The sequence below is a fragment of the Serinus canaria genome, chromosome 1A (genome assembly GCF_022539315.1).
Source record: "Serinus canaria isolate serCan28SL12 chromosome 1A, serCan2020, whole genome shotgun sequence".
Lineage (NCBI taxonomy): Eukaryota > Metazoa > Chordata > Aves > Passeriformes > Fringillidae > Serinus > Serinus canaria.
This window is the reverse complement of record NC_066314.1, coordinates 70,481,476-70,503,325: the sequence shown is the minus strand read 5'-3', so window position 1 is coordinate 70,503,325 and position 21,850 is coordinate 70,481,476. Positions and strand designations below refer to the sequence as shown.

The 21,850-nt window shown below is 42.3% G+C and overlaps 1 protein-coding gene across 1 annotated transcript in view; it reads right to left on the bottom strand.

Annotated features, from left to right (window-relative positions):
* PDE3A (phosphodiesterase 3A) overlaps positions 1 to 21,850 on the bottom strand; it is a 210,741-nt gene that overhangs the window by 8,907 nt on the left and 179,984 nt on the right. Inside the window, exons 3-11 of the mRNA XM_050969929.1 lie at positions 19,175 to 19,435; positions 16,251 to 16,405; positions 12,958 to 13,073; positions 9,769 to 9,988; positions 7,341 to 7,426; positions 6,718 to 6,887; positions 5,659 to 5,796; positions 2,476 to 2,587; positions 1,153 to 1,266 (exon numbers count right to left, since the gene is read on the bottom strand). Of these exons, the coding sequence (XP_050825886.1) occupies positions 1,153 to 1,266; positions 2,476 to 2,587; positions 5,659 to 5,796; positions 6,718 to 6,887; positions 7,341 to 7,426; positions 9,769 to 9,988; positions 12,958 to 13,073; positions 16,251 to 16,405; positions 19,175 to 19,435 (1,372 nt within the window). The remainder of the gene's footprint in view (positions 1 to 1,152; positions 1,267 to 2,475; positions 2,588 to 5,658; positions 5,797 to 6,717; positions 6,888 to 7,340; positions 7,427 to 9,768; positions 9,989 to 12,957; positions 13,074 to 16,250; positions 16,406 to 19,174; positions 19,436 to 21,850) is intronic.

Below are 21,850 nucleotides of genomic sequence, written 5' to 3'. Positions count from 1 at the left end.
GCTCTGTGGGGATCCCTGATCTTCTCACTCCTTCTGTAATTTCTTTCATCATGCACACAAGTCCATGAGACACTGATAGTCCTTAAAGCAATGGACTAAAATTCAATAATTAAATTCCGGTGTGTGTTTTCCAATACAAATGTCTAGACTTGGTATCTTTGCTGATAATCCTCTTATCATCCTCCTTCTGAAGCCTCCTGAGCACACCTGTCAGAGACAGGTACTGAGATGCTTTGCTAATTTAATCTGAACGACCTCAAATGGATCTTGCACACAGGTGAATGATGTCTCTCAAATGACAAACATCAAAAAGCCCCAGAACTCAACCCCTTTCATTCCACCTCACCTACAAAGCCACTGAAATCCCTTGCTAATAAATATTTCCAGGAATAAAACCCTTTAACACCACCAAAAAAAAAAAAAAAAAAAAAAGGAAAGAAAAGAAAAAAAGAAATAAGCAGAAATTGAATAAACTGCTGCTTTCCCAGCAACTCTCTGAGAACTCCCACAAAACACAGACAGGTCTTCTAGTTACCACAGGTGAACATGAAGAAATTAATATAAAAATGCAAGAACAGCTTCCTGTAGTGAGCAGCCATAAAACAGAAGAAGAGTGGCTTGTAAAGCAATTGCCAGATGGCAACAAGTCTTTTTATTTAGAGCTAGAGAGGAAAAGCAAAGAACAGTTCATCATAGCCAAACAGTGGCAAGTGCACAGCACTGCCTGCATGCCCCAGAAATTGTAAAAGAGCAAAACAATGAAGGGTTTAAGGATTTAATGAAGGGTTTAAGGATTTAAGTCTTGTACAGCCCTGAAAAGCATTAATAATACAGTTTGCCTGGGAAAAAACCTTTTGCAAAAATAAAAACCTTTTGCAAAAATCAAATGGTAGCAAAGATCTGTCATTAAAGGTGACCACAAAGCCTTGCACTCACACATCATTAAATGTCAAGTATTAAGTTTTGGAGGAACAATTCCATTCCCTTCAAAGTTACACACACACACCTGCACACCTCCAACACCCACTGTGCTGCTGACCTTCACCACTGTGCCACAGACTGCAAAAAATCCTGCATGCACTCCCCAGCTGTTGCCTTTCTGACAGCAAACCTGAGGAGGGGAACTTCAGGATGCAAACCATCCCAAGGTACCTGAATCACTGGCTGAGCCGTGGTCGTTGATGACGGTGGGCAGTCCCGGGATGGGCTGGGTGGTGAGGTACCACACGGCGTGCAGCACATCCGTGGCATGGATGCGGTTGTGATCTGTGATGGGGAGAAAAGCAGGAGGCTGTGAAACACCGGGGGTGCTGACAGAGGGCTGCCAGCACCATCTAGTGGGTACCGTGTGCCAGCCCAGCAGGGACAAAACCAACACCAGCACCTGCAGCAGAGCTGGCTCCACCTTTTCCACAGAAATGAAAACAGGAAGATTAATTGATTTGGCATTAGAAGAAGATTCCTCTTTATTAAAACAACAACAACAAAAAAAAAACAATTAAGAAAAAAACCAAGGAAATAGAGTGCTAGGTTCACAGAAACCCCAGAGACTCTGTGAATAAATGTTGCAAACAGAAGGGAATGGTTTCAGCAGAACAGGCTGTGGGACTGCCATCTCTGACCTCCTCAGGCTGTGACCTGCTGCTTTGGATCCCTGATCCAGCTCAAACACAAGGAAAGGATCAAAACTGGGTCTCACTTTCCCAGAACAGACTCCAAACCACCTGGCTGAAGGCATTTGGAGGTAGCTTTACTTAAATCCTTCCCACTGCTCCAACTGAGAGACTACATGACTTCTCAGAATTGTGTCACCCACATTTTTCTGTGAGTGTAGAGAACACAGGGTGTCCTGTGTTCCCCAGTGCTGGGTTTAGCTGCCACTAAAATGGGTAAGAACTCTTTCCTCTTGGGAAAACAAGAGTCTTTTGCAGCTGAAGCACTTTGATAAATTGGATTTGAATTAGGAAATACTTTGGGGATGACTGAAAACAGGTTTTTCAGGGAATACATGTTTCCTACTGAAAAACTTCAGCTAAGCTGTAGTGACAGAACAGGGTTCACTCATTTTTTGGGGCATATTTTTTCTGCTTATAAAGCTCATTTCCTTGGTTTGCACAGCATTGCTACTGTGCAAAAGTCCAAGTTGCCTTTAGGGGGTTCAATGTTTCCAGAACCTCCAGCTGGGGCACTGGGGTACACTTGCATTATCAGGAAACAGTTTTTATTTATAATAGTTTTATATGATTTCTGGCTTGTGCAGATTTTGCCATGAATTAGGAAACAATGTAAAAGATGAAATACAAAGTAAAAAAGAGGACAGGCTGTGGTTCAGCACCAGCCTCAGCCTTGCCATCCACTTGGTCATGATGTACTGGAAGAAAAGAAAATAGCTTTATAATGCAAGAAGAAAGGCTTCAATACAAAATCCCCCAAACTCGAGGGAAGCATCATCAGGTGCCAGGAATTTTTACTTACAAGGGATCTCTCTGTATCCACACTCCAAGGCATGAAAGTAGTTCATAAATTCCCTCACTGGTATTTTAAAGGTTTCAAACAGCCCCATGTCATCAAAAAGTCTGTATGATACCTGAAAGAAAAAAGCAAAAAAAAAAAAAAATCTATGTTGCTAAGTAGATGAGAAAAACTCTGCAAATTGGACATAAAACTCCTTAGGTTGAATTACCCTGTGAAAATCTGCTTTTCTGGGAGTATTTTCCCAAATCCTTGATTCAAATCAATTCCCAGAAAAGGAAGAAGCAGCAAAGGACTGTCAGAAGGGGGAACCACATGGCTCCAATGCACTGAGTCCTTGCTTTCTTTCCAGTTTTGGTGGTGAAATGATAACAATGACTCCAAAGGATATCAGGGGCAGCAAAGAGCTCAGGAGGCAGAGCTGCTCCCAGCACTCCTGCACCCAAGGTGAGTGTGAGCACCCAGGAGAGGATGCACTGGGCAGGAGAATGCCATGGGTGAGGGAGGAGGTGCTCAGGAGAGATGAATGCTCAGAAATGTAAGCAGCAGCTGACACAAAATGGGCACTTCTGAAGTTATTGGGTTAAAAGGGAAAATAACCCAGCTCTTAATTGGAGAGTTTAGCTTTAAAAGCCCTTGTACCAAGAGATTGTTGGGCATTTTGTGCCCTCTAATGAGAAGCTGCAGAACTCCCAGCAGTGAGACTGTTTTAGTGATAAGAGATAACAAACACCTGAGTGTGAACCTGAACTGCTGTGTCAGTCCAGACCCAGAGAAACCCACAGCTGGTACCCCCACATATACTGGCCCAACAATAAAAGCTAAACCACAGGTTTTAGTCTTCCAGGAGCTGTAAGAAAAGTGTTAAGTGTGACTGAAGACATGATTGGATTTTATGGCCTCCTATGAAGCAGCAGCTGAGTTCTGAGAGCTCAGCTCTGTTGCTGAAATGAGACTGAATTTCTGCTCCTCTCTGAGCCCTTTCATGCCCGTTTGTCCCTGCCACATTGACTGGGCTTGCCACTCCAGTTTGCACAGATGCTTTCATGGTTCCTGACTGGTTTGGGGGTCTTTTTATATGTCTGAACGAATTTAACATTCCACAAAGAAGGAACAGATACCTCAAGCAGCTTCAAAGCTGCTAAGCCAGCATTTGCTTTCTAAACTGAATGCTTCCCTGGAGCCATGTGTCAACTCTGCTTTGTTCCATCTCATAAATTTAACCCAGCATGGCAAACATAGTTAATTCAGCTTTTTAATTTGCCTTTTTTTTTTTAATGGGTTAGTCCATTTGATAGCAAAATACTGAGAATAAATCATTGGTTCTTTTGTTTAACTTTGTTAATATTATCCCAGGATTTAAAAATCAAACCAGGAAAAAAAATAGTGCTTTTGGCTGGAGAAAAAGAATTATATACTTTAGTTTACTGATTTCTGAAAAGAATTTCATTAGCAACATCTGAGTAGGTGGGGGTAAGAAGGATCTCTATTTTGTGACCAAGGTAGAACTTGCCACATTCTGCTGTTAGGGAGAAGGAGTTATTATAAACAGCTGTTACAGAAAATGTTCAGTTTTCATCACAAATATTAAAGCTTCTCTATTTTATTTCTCAAGCCTCATTTTGTGGAACTGTGAAGTGGATAACATGCTGAGAAGCTGTGTAAAAATCAGATTTTGGGAGGTAGAGTGAGGAGCTTTAATGCAATGTGAGGGAAGCACAGAGGGTTTGTGTCCAGAGGTCCAGCAGCCCATGCAGCTGCACCTGCATGGTGCTTAAAGCCTACAGAGGGACCCTTGTAAACCCAGAACAAATTCTGGCTCATCCAAACTCTTCTTTGTGCCTCTAAAAGAAAGTTCTGGTTTTCCTTATGCTTCATCCATCATTCCATTATCATTCCATGCTATTAGAAAAATGAGCAGTATGACCTAGAAGAGCATTTCAATCCCACCAAAGTGCCTCAGTGAGCATCACTGAGTTTATCCAATAAATATATCCAATATCACAGTTTGCCTACTTCTCTGAAATGAACCTAGGCACTTGGCAGGCTGGTCAAACTCAGATGCTGCTTGCCAAGCTGCACAACACAAAAAGGGAGAGCACAGAATAAATCTGAATTCATGCCATGGCTCTCCCTGTTGACCACCAGATAATTGACTCTAGCTGAATAATAGGTAACCACCAAGGGACTGTGAATTGATCCAGCACTCTCTGGAGCTTGTTACACTGAAATCTGCCTGACACACTGACCTCTGTGTTTCTGGGGGGTGATAATTGTACCACACTGTACCAATTAACTTGATCTCTTCTTTCCAGCACTCATCACTACACAATGCCTTGTAAAGTGATCCTCCTTCAGTCTGATTCTCTAAGGCTTTTTTTCCCTTTCATCCCTAAATAATAATAAAAATATTTACTTGTTTTTCCCCTTTAATAATCTTCAACACTTCTTTAAGGAAAAAATGACTAATTTGTCAGTGTGCCAGGAGAAGGGGCATAACAGAGGAGAAAGTTCAGCCAAGAAAGTGATTTTGGGAGGTGACACCAATTGTGCTGGGTAGGCACAGGCTGTGTCAGTAACTGAATTAAACCCACAGGAAGGAATAAAAACCTGAGAGCTGAAAGAAAGACTAGTAAGCTCTCCCATCCCAACTCACAGCAAATCTGTCTTCCCTACATAATATTATATGAATTTTCTCTCAAAGTTCTGATTCTTTAAAAACAAGGGAATTCTTTCTGCCCCCACTTCCTCAAACCTCGCTTTCCTGCCCAGCCTGAAATCTGCAACCTTTTATTTCTGGGATCTTTTACTGAAATGTTCAGTATAAAAGAGGATGAAACTCTGTATATCTTGCATCCACTGAATATATTTACTGTTCAGCCCTCCCATGCTAAACCCCATGAGGAATCCTTTCCCAAAGAACTCAGTAAGGGCTGGAAGCACCTCTAGAGAATATTCAGAAAAGCAGAGAGCAGAAAGCAAAACAGGTACATGATTTTTATCTTGCACATTTGTAAATTTAAAAATAAAGACATTCAAAAGTCAGGAATATAACGAGGCAGAGTTCATGTTGTCAGCTTTGAATTAGGAGTCAGGGATCATCAGCTTGTAAGGACAATGCCTTTTAACATGTCTGTGTCTAAGTCTGTCAACATTCAGACCCTGCAGACAAGGAGCACCTCTCACCTGACTGAGAATCCGACCGCATTTCTTCCCGATTTTTTCCACCAAATCAAAGATTGGGAAGTTCCAACTATTGAGCTGCTCCATCAGGGGATCCAAGTTGTCCATAACCAGGGGCTCAGGAGCCAGTACAGGCTTGTCCTGTGCCAGAAATCAGAATAAGAAGGATTGTTAGTTCAGTGAAGCATCTCAAGCAAAAACTGATGCTCTTAAAAGCTAAAGTCACATTAGCACTGTGTAAGTCAGTAGTACTTCACCCAGCTCAGCATAAATGTCCTCATTTCTTGCAGCCCTGCAGCTACTCACTCTCCTTTGTAATGTGTTTCGCTTGAATGGACAGGAAATTCTGTTGATGAAACAGCAGTGCCTGCACTTAGCACTGAGACTCACTCACTCATTCACTCCTGGGATCATTCATTCATCTCCAGGGGAGGCTGCCTTCATTGTGAAATTCTCTGTGGCAAACAGAGAGAAAAGCTCCCAGCTTCTGCATCAGGACCCATTCACTACACTCAAACATGGCTAACAGAGCTCAGTCCAAGGGAAGATTTGTAGTCCTTAAACTGAAACCTACCTGTTTTCCAAGGTCTGCAAATAAAAGTTGGGTTGTGCCCTCCCTTTCACATTTCCCCCAGTATGCTCCCTGGAATTTCATTTACTTAGAAACTGGAGATGAGGAAATGCCAGAACATTTCAAGCAAAATGCCTTCTCTCAGCATGTCCAACTCCAGCAGATTACAATAAATTTTTCAAGAGCTCCTGCCAACTGCAGATTATTAATTCAGTTGTACAACAGACTGTGGAAAACTTAACCAAACAGAGCTTTCCCTCTGCATCTCAACCAAGCTCTCACAGCTGAATGCTGTGAGACAATCATCACTTGTTCATCACACTCCAACATTTGTTCTTTAAGACAACAATACCTCGCAGCACCCTTAGACCACATTTTTTCTGTGGGGATTTGGGTTTTTTGTTAGTTTGGTTTTCATTTTGTTGTTTTTTTTTCCCCCTCAGTGCATCATACACTCATTGTGTTGTGCTGGGGGAACTTAGAGGAGCTACCTCAGGTGGTGTCAAGGGATGCAGGATGATGGTCTCAGGTGTGTAGGACCTACAGCCAGATCCCTTCCGTGGCTGCTCCTTGGAGCAATCCGCGTCGTCGTCGTTCTGCACGATGTCACTGCTGTCACTGTTGTTGGTCTCGTAGTCAGAGGTGGCTTGGGCAGGGTCATCTGCAAACACAGATCACAAAGCTTGTGCTGACAACAGCAAGGGCTCCATGGAAGTCAGCCTGGGACCTTCTGAGTGACAGCAATAGGAGCTCTGACTCACAATACACATGTGCTGCTTGGCTGGCTCTGAAGTCAGACAATCTGTCCAAGGGCATTAAAGATTTACCCTGCAGAGTGTAAGAAATGGCAGCAGGGAATGAAGAGAGAAAGAATTCCGAGGACCATTATTTAAGTAAATTGAGGGGAACAGTATCTCCTTTATAATTTAACTCCATAAGCATTTTGTACATGTTGTGCATATGAAAAAGGAACATTTGGACATAATAATTATCAAAGACAATTTGTATGGACTCACCTGGGTGTGCTCTCCTTTTATGACAGACAAGCTCATCTGCCCTTTTAGTGGGTAATTACTTAATTTGAGGGAACGAGGCGTTTTTGACAAAGAATTACCTGTTCTGTTCAGGGTGTGTGTAGTAGCATCATTTCTATTTAGTGTCCCATCACCAGCTTCTATTTGGTTGTAGGGTCTGCCACAGCTGAAATGCAGCAAGAAACACACTCAATATGAAGTCCTGTGTGAAGGATTTCCCACTGGCAGTGTGAGATTATGTCATACAGCATAAGTCATGCTCCAGGGTATGTTCTCCAGACAAAATCACAAGAGAGTGATAAAGTTTTATTGCATCTCAGGACAAAAATACAGAAAGATCTTGGATTAACTGCCCACCACCATTAAATTTGTGAATTTGTGTTTTCAGCACTAAACCCGAACCTTGTGATTTCTTTAAATAATTTTTTTATTATTCTGTAAGAATACCAGCACAAAATAAACCCCCTAGTTCTATACTACAGCTGCCCTATGAAGATGAATTAAAATTATGAAACTGTGCCAGAGTTTCATCCAATCTTGCAGAATTCACTTTGAAGAGTCATGATCTTGCTGCACTCTTCTTGCCTAAAACCTAAATATGTCCCTTTTTAGGAGGAAAATTCTATTTTATCATTACTTCAGTGACAGCATATGAAGTACATAAGAATTAAGAGGGCAGAGTTTGCTTCACCATTTCCAGAACATAAACACATTTTGGGACAGACCACAATATTATGACCTCTTAAAATGACTGGCTCTTCCCTTCCACTAAAAAGCTTTATTCCCTGTGTATAGTTCCCTTTAAACCCTAATTACAACCTGACATTTTAACATTTTCTCTGGTTTAAGTCAGCATTTTGTGGCATATCTTATATATAACTGTCTTCACAAAGCAACTATTACAGAATTATTTGGATTGGTCAAACATTTTACCAGAACCTTTGCACCATTTGAAATTCAACATATAAAAATGGCTTAACTCCTGGGCCAGCTAGCTTTTGGCTGGGTCATCCAAACACATCCTGGAGCTGGGTATGCCCTGCAAACATCATGAGCTCCTGAAAGACTTCCAGATTAAAATGCTAAAGTGTATTCAATGATACCTGTGGTGCATAGCCAAGCAAATAAATCTGGTACCAGTCAGGTTGATAAACAAGATGAAAAAGGTATTAATTTCATTACTACCTACAACAACCTTACATTGATTATTTTCTGATGTTTTAAATGCTGTTCTTAGTTCCCTTTAATAGAAGGATTCCAGAAATTAATGCCACCTGTGAAATAACAGTGTTTTGTTGAAGTGGTGATAAAGGCACAGCTTAATAAGACTGCAGCACCTTATGCTCTATTTCTGTTGTGTAATGCAGTTTTAATTTCAAATGAACCTCTCCAAATCCCAATTTTGGTATACCTTTGGAAAACTCTTAAAAGCACTTTAAGTTTCTACTTAGTAATCTAAATCCATCTCAAAAGCCTGTTTGGATCCTGCTCCAGACTGCAGTGAGGATGACTCCCCAGGGCAAAGCTGGAGTCTCAATTTTGACTTTCTCACAGCCACTTCCCAGCCTTGCACCCAGCACACTGAGAGACACATCCAAAATCATGTGACTGAAGGCAGAAACTAAAAACTATTTCCAAAGACAGTCAAAGTGATAACAGCCATGCTCTCTGCTGGCTGGCCACTCGTGCTGTGGCCACAAGTAACACCTGGTGAGCAAAGCAGCCCTGAAACTGCCCTGGAACAGGCCTGGCAGTACCAGTGCTTTCCACTGCTCTGAGCTGGACACACACTGCAAACTCCAGTCATTTGATTTAGCAGCTGATCCCTTTCTGTGAAGACAGGCAGAACAGCTTTCTTTCCAAAATGCTGATTTTGCAAAGCAGGTGTGGTCTGTGTTACCTAATAAAGGGCTACTTTGAAGTAAGAAATTAAACTGTGTTACTGGGGCTCTTCGCAGTAGAAAGAACTCATCTGCAGTTGGTTTCTAAATAAAAAATGAAGATAAATCCCCACAGTACCTAATCTGACTCTGCCTAGGGAAGACAGGACCCCCTCCTCCTGAGAGAAGGCTCAAAATCTCAGATTCTTCAGGCACTGCTGGCCCTGGCAGTCAGATTTTTCTATACAACATCAGGTGCTGCTGTGCAAGCCCTGGCCTGGGACCTAAAGGTGACTGCTCATGTCAAGGGCATGACTCCAGAAACACAAGCTGTAAACATGAAATCCAACTTAGGCATCTGCAGGTCATTGACAGAGAATTTATTTAGGAATCAGGCTGTCCACCTGACAGCTGTAAAAGCAGCAAACACAGCAATAAACACAGCCAACAGTCTCCCACTTTAAAAGCATTTTGTAGCATTGATCTACACATTTACTGAGGTACTACAAACCTGAAAAATCAATATAAACACTGCAGTAAATCACAAAAAACTTGTATGTGGGCCAGTAGAACATGCTCATGAGAACAGTGTGAAGTGATTGCAAGGCGTGTCAAATGATCATCTTACCTGCTGCAGATGATGGAGGGGCTGATGACAGGGTCTGACAGGCTAGGTGCACTCTGAGTAGAAGTTAAGACTTTGTGTGGCTTTAGGCCCTGCTTGGTGTCAGTGTCTGTGGGCTCTGGAAATGACACAGAAGATGTTTTGCCAGTAGGACTCGTGGCAGGCGTCCCCTGAATCGGCGAATGGCACGGGGAGGTGAGAGGTGAAATATTTGGAGGGATACCTGGCCAAGGACAAGAGGAGTTGAGTCAATTAGAAGAAGTGGCAGATGCTTTTATTAGCTCACTGTGCAGAAATCCTCCTCTTGAGATGCACCAGCAGAGTTTCCAAAAGCAAACTAGATAAAAGAATTCCCTCCTCCAGTCTGAGCCAAGCCCAGGGCTGTCACAGAGTGGGGACCTTGCACTGCTGTCAGCCACTTTTACCTGCTGCAGATCTGGCCCAAAACACAAAGTGAATTTTCCCTGGTGAGCAGGATGCACTGAGTGGGCAGGCATGAAATGAAAGAGGAGTTTGAGGCACCACTGCTGGTGTCAGCACGTGCTGGTGACAGAGACACAGCCCAAACTGGCAGCTCCCAGAGCCACCTGCAGCTTCTCTCTCACCACCTCTAAAGCAGGGTCAAGGAAGGCTCACACACATTCCCACAAAATTTGGATTTTTACATGTTTGAAGACTAGAAATAAACCAAAAAGAGCAATTTTTTAGTAGTCATACATTATGCAATACTGCACTTTGGGGCCATTTCTTAAAAATTTTGGCCTTCATCTTCAGCTTGAGTTTATTCTTCTGTTTCTGTTGCTCACTGAGGGAGAACTGCAAGAATTTCTGCAGCACCTGGTTCTGTACACCTGAGCTAGAGCACAGAAACTGCCAATATCCACCTGTGCAACAGCAGCAAGGTGAAGCTCTCTCTGTCCCTTACTCCACCTGAGCACCACTGCCAAGGAGAAAACATCCAGGGCTTAAACAAAGTGCTGCCTTCTCCTGGAATCCACTTGACAATTCCTACTCTCAGACAAAACAAGATTCAAAGTGCAGAGGAGCAAACTTCATCTGTCTTGAAAGGAAATGCATGGAAATTGAGTGAGCTCCTGTTCTGAAGTTTGCAGGAGCTCAGCCCCAGGTAATTTACCACCTTCATCCTCAAAGCCAAAGGACAGCAAGGCCTTAGGAACTTGAAGGGGTTTTATGTTTGAATTTTGCCCTCTATCTAAATGCATTCCACACACAAAAATTACCTTAAAACAAGGCAATGTGCTGATCTAAATTTTTGAAATATTAACCTTGCAGGATATACATGTACCAGTTCCAGTGTTTTTTCCCTGATAGAAACTTACTGTGATAGGAGGCTAAAATATGATTTACTGCTGACAAGCCAAGAGTTTAAAAAAATAAAAAAAATCTGATAGTTACTGTGCTGTAATTTGGAGATCTCCAGCATCTCTGTTTTGATTAAGGATATTTCTCCAGCAAATGTGGTACTTATTTAGTGTCTTAATTCAATGATTGCAAGCAGGATACAATGCCAGTCTGGAGATCAGAACACTACAGCCTTCAGAGCAATTGAAATGTTATCAGATGGCCAGGACAGAGGGAAATGGCTTTAAAACACAGGAAACCTCTGCTGCACATCTATGAATTCATGGAGATATCAGCTCTCCATCCAACAAAAATGTGTATTTAGAAACATTTCGCAGCCTGTTAGTTGCACAGGGGATGGAGCTGGATTATTGTCTATCTTTGAGATATATTACCAAGTAACATTGAGATATATTGGATTATTGTCTATCTTTGAGATATATTACCAAGTAACATTCATAACTTGTAGAGGATGCAATACACGTGGTCTTCCTTTAACAATTTGAAACAAGTCCTGAGAATTTAAACTTCTCCCAGTAATGTCTCCAATCACAGCAAGCTTTCTCCTGCTAGTAGGGATCCAATCTCCTGAAATATTTTTTGTGGTGTGTACTTTGGTTTTTTTTTTTTTAAGAAAGTAATTTACCAGGGAAGGTAAACACAAATAAAATTACCAGAAAAAAGCAAAATTTTTTTAAACAAGACAACATTTAACCATTTACTGGCAAAAGTGAGAGAAAATGTGTCTTGCTACAGTAAAGGTTTTTTCACAATCAAGGTAAGAGAAACATAAAAATACAAAGAGAGTTATTTAAGTACATCCATGCACTTAGGTCCTTCAGAACTTCAAATGTGCAGTGTTGAAGATATAAACAGATATAAACCAATGACTTCAATGTGATGCAAAACTACATATGAAAACACTTGAGTTTTTTCCAAAATAGGAAGACCTAGCAGTATTTTAAAATGTGAATGTTTTCATGCATAATTAAAGACACATTTTATAAATTAATGTATTTAAAGATTTAGCTAGATCAACTTCGAATAATGATAATTGTATATTGCAATTGTATTAATAACTGTACTAATGATAATTGTATTTTGCCAATGGAGCTAATACATAAAAGTCTAAATTGTATTAACTGGTGCAAATTGAGAGAATTATTTAGCTGGAACACGAAAACAAACCATAACTAAAAAAACATGACTACAAATAGTCTGAAGTATTGCAATATCAACCTGCTACACAAAACACTGATGCAAAATTTCTATTTGTACCCCCTTTTTTTTTTTTTTGCTCATGATGGAATGGAAATCTTGCTCATGATGGAATGGAGTTTTCCCTCCACCATGGGGGAGCTCTTGTTTTTGGACAAGAGATGATTATTAACACTTTCTGAAAGCAGAAATTGCACAATGTAAAACTGACTGATGGGCTTGATAATTGCTGTTTTACAAGTACAAGATATTATACACCCACTCCTCTTCCTCTCACTTCACTGGGATCATCTCTGAAAGCCACAAGTCAAATGTTTATTTTGATCTAAAGCAAATTCCTGCATTCTTGTTACTCTGTCTCCATTATTTTCCAGGTTAAAATGACCAATCAATACAGAATAACACCTTGTTAATAACCAATAAAGTGATTGGCAAGAAAGCTCCTGACCAATGGGAGCCTGTAAAACTGCACAAAAAAGAGAATAAAGCACGGGGCTGTTTCCCCCATGAAGCAAGCAGAGCCTGGGCAGGCTGGCAGAGCCCGGGCAGGCTGGCAGAGCCCGGGCAGGCTGGCAGAGCCCGGGCAGGCTGGCAGAGCTGGGTGCCACTCACCTTGGCGGCTCTGCCGTTTGGCATTCAGGTGGTTGGCGGAGGACACGGCGTAGGAGGTGGAGAAGGACCTGCTCTTGGTGATTGTCATCAGAATGGAGCTGTTCCAGGAGTCAGAGCTGCCAAACCAGAGCACAAACAAGCCATGTTCAATGCAGGGAAAAGGTTCCTTCGTGGCAGATGTTATCACGTGGGAGCTGCAGCAAGGGGGACCTGACACTGAGAGAGCTCAAATCTGCTGAGGGAACTGACATCCATGGGCTGGCTGAAGTGGTGCTTGTGAGGCACTCAGTACCACCTTCAGCAAAAATATTCACAGTGCAGCCAGTCCAGAGCTGGACTTCCCTCAGTGCTGAGACCTATTTGCTTTATTTGTACAAAGATGCCTTCATTGTATTGCTCTGACAGCACAAAGAGCCTCAAAAGCTGGCTTGAAATAATTTAAATTTATGTTCTCCTTTAACACCTCCTTAAGAGAGCCAGAAGTGACACAAGCAGAACTGGAAACCCAGTGTCCTCTGCTGCTGGTGTCACAGCAGGCACACAGCAGCCCTTGGGGCACTGGAGGAGCTCTTCAGGAGGCTGGGGAGGACTGGGAGCATCCTGCATGGCTGTGAGTAGTGCTGTGTCCCTTCATGCCCTAGCCAGGTGAAATGCCTGCTGCACCCCCCAGAAATGCCCTCTCAGACCCATCAGTGCCAGAGAATTGTGCTGAAGGAATCCAGGGGCACGTGTCCTTGGGTGTGGGGAGCAGAAGGGAGTCCCCTGCAGCAGCATGGGTCCATGCTTTTAGCCTTTGGGAGGAAATTGTATGCCAGAAGAGACCAAAATCTTCTGCACAGCAAGAAAACTGTATTTATAATCACTGTCCTGAATGACACCTATCAAATGCCAGCTTCTTGCAGGGATGCAGCACTGGCTCCTATCCAGCTGTGAGCTCTCTGGACAGGTCTGCCAGGCTCCACAGTTCTCCTCACATTCAAGTGATGAGATGACACTCAGTGCTGAAGACAGACTTTTAAAGTAGCATAGCTCCAGCTGAGCTTGAAAAAAAATCAGCTTGAAGGAAAAAAAAAAACATTCTGAAAGAAAAAAAGCATGTGGTGCTGTGCTACCTCTGCAAACATCTTGTTTTGGAATAGTAAATACTACCTACAAAAGGACTTGCTGGCTGTCTTCATGGGCCCAAATTCTTAAAATCTGTGATGAAGTGAAGCAAAGAAAGAATACAGATGTTTTTTTAAAAAAAAAAGGTTTTGCTTTGTTTTTTCATTGTTGTGAAGAATATAACACACTGGCCCACTGCAGAGTAAAATAACCCAAATGAACCAAACCAAACCAAATATCTCTGACCCACATTCTTTGAGTTCCTACAGAAGAATCACTTGATACAAAAGTGGGTGAGGGAAAGAATGTGGGAGCTCTATTGTTTTTCCAGGGTAATGTCTACCCAGTTCAATGACACGTTGGAAGAATACAGAATTACTAATCTCAAACTGACAGTCACTACAAATATGTGACTACAGAAATCCAGAAGTCATGTCCCACAGTGTGAGGAACAAGTTGCATGTTTTGTAACTAGAGAATCTGCCAGGGGGCAATTCCAGTGTCAGCCTCTCTCCTACTGTTCAACTTATGAAATGTTTCTTTCTCTGTGACCAGTGGAGCGCTTGAATTTGGTACAGGGGAAGTGGCAGATAACCAAGATATATTTTTTTTCTCTTCAGTTCAAAATTCTTCTCCTTGAAAGCAGATCTCTCTTGGTCTGCCAAAATTTTTAAAGCTAGACTTATAGGATGCCTTTTCCCCATTTCTGGAATACACATTGTTTCTCCTGCTGTGAAAGAAGCAGTGCAAACAGTAGGCTGGGAGCTTGACAGAGCTGTAATTACACCCCTGGCTATGACATTAAACATAGGAAGAATTGATAGCCTGCTTAGCTGGCTCCTCGTGCAGAGTTATATAACAACCACAGGAAAGGACCAACAATAATATTTAATTGCTCTCCCTCTCCCTGTGATTCCCATCTTGGGACACTGACACTCTACGTGAGAGTGGGATCAACACCATAAATCAAATGCACCCCAGGAACCACAGGTCTGTGAGAGGAGAACGTTTGCATTTGCTTACAGCTTCCTTTTATTTACTTCTACTGAGGCAGATGGGACTTCTCACAAAGGGAACTTTGGCAAAGCACGTGTTTGTCTTGCAGGAGGTTTTCAGTGTCTCTGCAGGCTGCCTTGAGCACCTCCACACCCTGCATGGCAGCCTCACCCACAGGACAGATTTGGGTATCTGAAGAAAGGCCAGCCTTGGAAGGAAGCTGCTCTTTGGGGCTGCATTCCCCCAGTCTATCCCACAGCCAGCACTGGTGATGTTGGGCCTTCCAAGGTCCTGTCCTCTTCCCCACTACCAGCACCAAGTCTGGAATTTCAGAAAAGCTCATGAGTCTTCTGATGTCCCAGCTCTGAATTCTCTTCTTGAACGAAGTGCTTTCATTCTGATCTTCCTTTCCTCAGTGTATCCACACTCCTTCTTCATCCACAGCTCCCTTGCTGAGGTAGGGAGGGGACCTGAACTTGATTCTCACAAGGTGGTACCACAACTGGCTGCTCTCCACCTTCCTTTGAAGGCTCTGCTCCTCTCTGACTAGAACAGAAAAGTATTCACGTTGCCAGAAGGGAGGAAATCCTGTTGTAATGACACGATGTGGAGCTGGTACAACTTTTACTACAACCTCTGCACATTCCCCAAACAAGCTGGCTGCTGGCTAAAGCAGCTGAGCAGACACAACTCTTTCTCCATTTCATAGGGGGACCATGTGCTCCGTGATCCCAGCTCAGGGATCAGACCCTGAGAAGAATGGGAGATGGAGAAGTTCTTTAGGAACTGCTTTAATGACAGGACCACATCATTAGGTGTGTTCTTAGAAATGGCTGGGTTAATTGCTGCAGTTTTTCTTGGCTGGGCAATAACCACATAGGCAACCCTTGCATATCATGAAAAATTTAACCAGATATTTTTTGCCTTTCTTCCAATTTTATTGGGCAGTTCTGCACTTCTTTAGCATAAATAGGTTTTTTTAAAATTTTATTTTTCTACCCAATAATATGAATAATTTTGGCATGATCTGACAAAAAATGGAAATGCTGCTTCTTTGTCAAATCAGTTTAGAGAAACAGGAAGAAGTAATTCTAACAGAGTTCACAGCCAGCATTTCTGAATGCATTTTGCACACAGAACCAAAGAAATCTCCCCGAAGAGAAAGGTGAAAGAGAGAGGAGGCCATTTGTAACCTGGATGAAGAAGATTCGTGAGGTTTGATGCTGGCACTGCGGTCCCTCCTCACTGGAGCTGGCTCCAGGGTGGGCAGTCCTGTGGCTGATGTGGTGGTGGTCCAGGTTGAGGACACTCGTCTCAGCAGTCCTGGAGGCAAACTCCTCCGTAAGCGCTGCGGGGAAACAGGTCTGACAGTTGGTACAGGCTGCAAAACCTCTGCACATGCACAAACATTTCCACTGGCTTCGTCCTGTCTGACAGCACCTTTCAATCCGGGCTCTCCCAGGGATTATTCATTTCAAACACAGCCAATGCCTTCAGTGCTTGGGCAGTCTGGACCATCCTCCCCATCTCAATTTAAAAAAAGATATGTATGTATGTATGTATGTCTGTCTGTCTGTCTGTCTATCTCCCAGGGATTATTCATTACAAACACAGCCAATGCTTTAAATGCTTGGATAGTCTGGACCATCCTCCCTATCTCAAATCTAAAAAAAAGATATGTATATCTATCTATCCATCTATCTATCTATCTATCTATCTATCTATCTATCTATCTCCCAGGGATTTATCATTTCAAACAGGGATTATTCATTTCAAACACAGCCAATGCCTTCAATGCTTGGACAGTCTGGACCATCCTCCCTATCTCAATTCAAAAAAAGGTATGTATGTCTGTCTGTCTGTCTGTCTATCTATCTATCTATCTATCTATCCATCTATCCATCCATCCATCCATCCATCCATCCATCCATCCCCCATCCATCCATCCATCCATCCATCCATCCATCCATCCATCCATCAGCCATCCATCCATCCATCCATCCATCCAGCCATCCATCCATCCATCCATCCATCCATCCATCATCCATCCATCCATCATCCATCTCCCAGGGACTTATCATTTCAAACAGGGATTATTCATTTCAACACAACCAATGCCTTCAATGTTTGGACAGTCTGGACCATACTCCCTATCTCAATTTAAAAAAAGGTATGCATGTATGTATGTTGATCTATCTATCTATCTATCTATCTATCTATCTATCTATCTATCTATCTATCTATCTATCTATCTATCTATCTATCTATCTATCTATCTATCTATCTATCTATCTATCTATCTATCTATCTATCTATCTATCTATCTATCTATCTATCTATCTATCTATCCATCTAGAATCAGAGATTCAGGCCAAGAAAGGCTGTAAGAAAAATAAGGCAGGGCAGCTCCAAGTTTTTTCCCTGCCATATCTACCCAACTCACTAGAATAAAACTTCCATGCTCTGGGATATGATGTCTCAAAAAGCTTAGAGGAAACATCACTGTTTACAGGAGATTTTTCTTGACCATCCTGCACTTTTTTCACCTGACTCCTCCATTTCTGCAAATAACAGGATTCACATGTTTTTTTTCAAATTTTTTGAAGGCAAAGATAATAAAGGATCTTTTCTGGAGCTAGATTTGCTGTTGCAGATCCTATAATTTTGTAAGCTGTTTCTCTTGTGAAGTGTTTATAGTTAAGAACTAAAATAAATATATCTGCAATGGAGAGCTTGGACTTTGCCAGAAGGTTAAGAGACATGAGATGGAAGCCATCTGTGGTCCTGAAGCTCAAAGTTGCAGATAAATATGTTAACACATTATCTCCTTACACAAAATGCTCATTGTCAGATGGTTAAGGTGAAGGTCCTAAATCTGCTTTTAGACACTTTAAACAAAGACAGGCAAACTATTTATTTTGTGAACCATGATACATTTAGGTCAATGAATTCTTCAATCAAATTAGTTCTCTGAAGCATAAACTCATTTTTTCATCCTTCATTTCTCTTCTCCTCTTGGGATATTATGCAACAGCAAACTTGTATCTGCTCCCTGTGTGTGCTCAAGTGATAGCAGTGCTCTTCCACTTAACTCTTCCCCTCAGAGCCTGGGCTACAGCCCTTATAGATATGGTCACTAAAATAAACTGGGAAATGTGCTTAAAAACCTGTGAACATCCATTTTGTACATACAGCTGCTAAACAGGCAAATAGGGTGGCAATTATCATCACACTGAGCTGTAATAAAAGAATCACGAGCGTTGCAATTCAGATGCCTGGAAATGCTGGAATGAATGACTGGCTGTGCCATTTAAACTGTAAAAACATAAAAGCATTTGCCTGTGCAATGTACTCTGCCTATATTTAATTTTACAAGGGAGGCTGCAGTACAAAAGCGTTTTGGTTTCGTTTCAGAAATGAAATGTAAGCCTTGCAGGACAGCTAATTAGCAACAAACCTACAATTCACACTGCTTCCAAAGTGATGTGCTCTTTCTAGCTGTTCACTTGCTAAGTGTGGGTGGTTAACACCGGTTGTTTCCTGCCTGATCCCTGAGCATTCACAAAGCCATTTTTCAAGGCAGTATTACATTTATATTTATGGTTCTGTCTTCTTTTTCTTCTCAAGACAACTTCTATGAGCTCACAGTATTTGTCATACTCATGACTGTGATGTTTTTGTTAGTTTGTGGGGTGTACAACAGCTTAGACTTGAGCCAAAACACCTGAAGGTCATCAATAGAAACTTTTTAATTGACTTCTGTAGAGGACAGTCTCAAGGTATAGGTTGGATATTAGGAAGAAATTTTTCACCTAAAGAATAATAAAGTACTGGAATGCTCTTCCCAGGGAGGTGGTGGAATCACCATCTCTAGATGGGTTATAAAAAGCCTGGACATGGCACTTGGGGCTATGGTCTAGGTGAGGTGTTAATGTGTGTGAGGCACAGGTTGGACTCAGACCTTGATCTCAGAGGTCTCTTCCAACCTCATGATTCTGGGATTCTGTAGGTTTCACCTTTCTAATTAAGGGAAGGAAGAAGAGATGGCAATTCACACAAAAAGCCCAGTGACACTGACAGCCCATCCCTTTAGGGAGAGGCAGGCTCCAGCACTCACCTTGGGAATTGCCAGTTTCTCTCCCTTCTCCGGACATTCCTCCGAGTCGGAGCAGGTGTAGTTCTCACTGAAGGACACCAAGGGATTCACCCTGGGCTTGTGGATGGCCTGGAAGGTCAGCTGAGTGTTGAGCAGGTTGCTCACTGTCCTCAGGGACGTGCAGACGTTGGGGGGCAGCGAAGGATCAGCCAGGAGGTCTGTGATGAGCCCGTGTGCCTCGCCCATGACAGCGATGTCCACCGTGATGCTGGTGCCAGAAGACTGAAGAAGAGAGAATTAATACAGGTGAGACAGCAGCACTGAACAGCCTGCTGGGCACTGCCTCAAGCTGGGGTGAACTCTTCACAGCTTCTGCTAAAGCATCTGCAGGTGGAAAAATAGTAACATGAATTAATTCTTGAAATACAGAGAGGAACGCTGAATAGATCGATCATCGGTCTGCAAAGACTTTGGAATTCCATCACATCTGATTTCACAGCTTCCACCATCTGCAGCTGACTCAGCCCATCTGAATAAATTGTTCAGGCTCCTGTGGAGACGTGGTCAATAGCCAGGGTCTGTTTGCACAAACAGTTTTGGAGACATGGCTTGGGATGGGAGGAGACTCTCCTGAGGGATGCCTGAGTGCTAACTACAGAACAACTCACCTAGAACAATTAATGGTCAGTGCTTAGGCCTAGATGAATGAAATTAATCCCAGGAATATACTGAGATTTGTAAAATATCTCCATGCAACTAAATTATAGTATTCTGGTATGGTAGTAACAACATTCTTTTCCAGCAATTGCAATTGGGCAGCTATACCAGAACTGAAATGGAGTAAAAAGTGGATTTCTTTAAAACTTAAAATTGTCAATCTGTGAATTGACAGCTATACAGTACAATTGCAAAGGTCTGAGGATATTTAAATTCTAATAAAGAACAGAGAGACTTGGATGCACACAAAAGTAAAACACCTAAACAGGCAGAAGGCACATGGAATTCCAATGCAGAAGTGACATTGCAGTCCCACTAGCTGGTGCACTGAAGCCCTCCATAAATTCTGCATGGAATTGCAGTTTCAGGGCACTCCAAGAGTGACCATTTTCCCTTTGCTGTGTCTCTGACACAACAGCTCAGTCCTGCTGCTAGTGTTGGAGGCTTGGCAGGTGTACGTGCAGTTTCCCAGAGAGACCACTGCAGCAGATTTTGTGCTAATTTGCTTTCATGTATTTCTTAGAAAAAGCTAAAATACATAGTTTGCTAAATGAGGAAGTTATGTCTGTGAAAAGAATGCAGAAGTTACTTGGAGTGGCAAGCAAAGAGCATGGAGAATTGGTCAGACTGAGGAATAGAGTGCTTAAACCCCAGCCAGGAATGACTCATGGCAGCATTGATGGACCCCAAAGCACAAAGAACAGAGTAACACAACTTGACACTGCTTCGTTCTCAGAAAAGGCTTTACAGGCAATAAAAAAGCATTTCTGAGGAAAGTGATATATTAGTTAAGCATAGCTAAACCCCTTCCCTCTGTCTTCCCAGTTGCATAACGTGGACATCAGGCCCTTGGCCAACAGATGTTTCACTCCACTGATCCCTGCTCATGTCCTGCAGGACCAGAAGATAGGCTTCCTCACTCACCACCCTCTCCTGCAGCCAGGAAACCAACCAGCCTCTTCCCACATTTCCTTGCCATGCTATGAAATAACATAAACCAGAAACTGCTCAATCTACTGGAGAGCTATTTCATCCTACTGAAAAAAAAAACATTAATGCCTGAATTTAACCTAATGGCTCTTTCATTGCTTTACATCTCAGGAGTGCATGGAGAAGATTCTGGCAGATGCTAAAGAAGATTCTTAAATTAAAGGACAAGGCTTGGGATGGGAGTAATTAATTATCTATTTTAACCTCAGCTATGGCAAATGGGCCAGAGGGGAGTGAGGCAGAATACATCACTTAAAATGTGATAGAAGCCTCATATTTTCAACAAAACTGTGTCATCCACTGCTTGAAATTCTATTAAGCCTGGAGTAGCTGACAATCAGAGGCAGAGATGTACACTTCCATGAAGTAAACAAGCCTGACTCAGTGGCTGTAAGCAGAGTTCTGTACAGCAGTACTGATATTTTGCAAAGCAGCCAGCATTGTTCTCCATGATTAGGACCAAGTGGGGAGAGGGAGAGCCCTTCTCCATGGGGGATTTGTGCCACAGGGCCTCCAGCTCCCCGTGCTGTCATGTGTGCTGGTGACCCCTGCCTTAGCTCTGAGACCCAGCAGATTTGTCCCAGGCAAATGCCAGGCTGTGATGAGTCCTGTGAGTCCAGAGGTAGGAGTGGTTCATCTGTCTCAGGGTCAATTTAGAGCATGATCAGACTAGTCTGACTAGGTAAAATTACAGGTTTTTAAAATATTGTTTTCTAAAAATAATTACAAACTGAATGCATGAGAACATTTAAAAATATTTTACTTTTCAGAGTCTGTACTCTGAAAACAGTGAAGAACTGCATATGCTTTGCAGACCATTACTCAGAAAGTAGATGGCAATGTGTTTCCCCAAAGGGCAAGGAAACCTGGAATTTAGGGTAAATCACTGTGATGATGTGAAAACAAGAGAGGAAACTGCTGAAAATTAGAGATTAATGCAATCACATCCATGCATATGTACTGTGTATATGCACATGCACACAGACATAT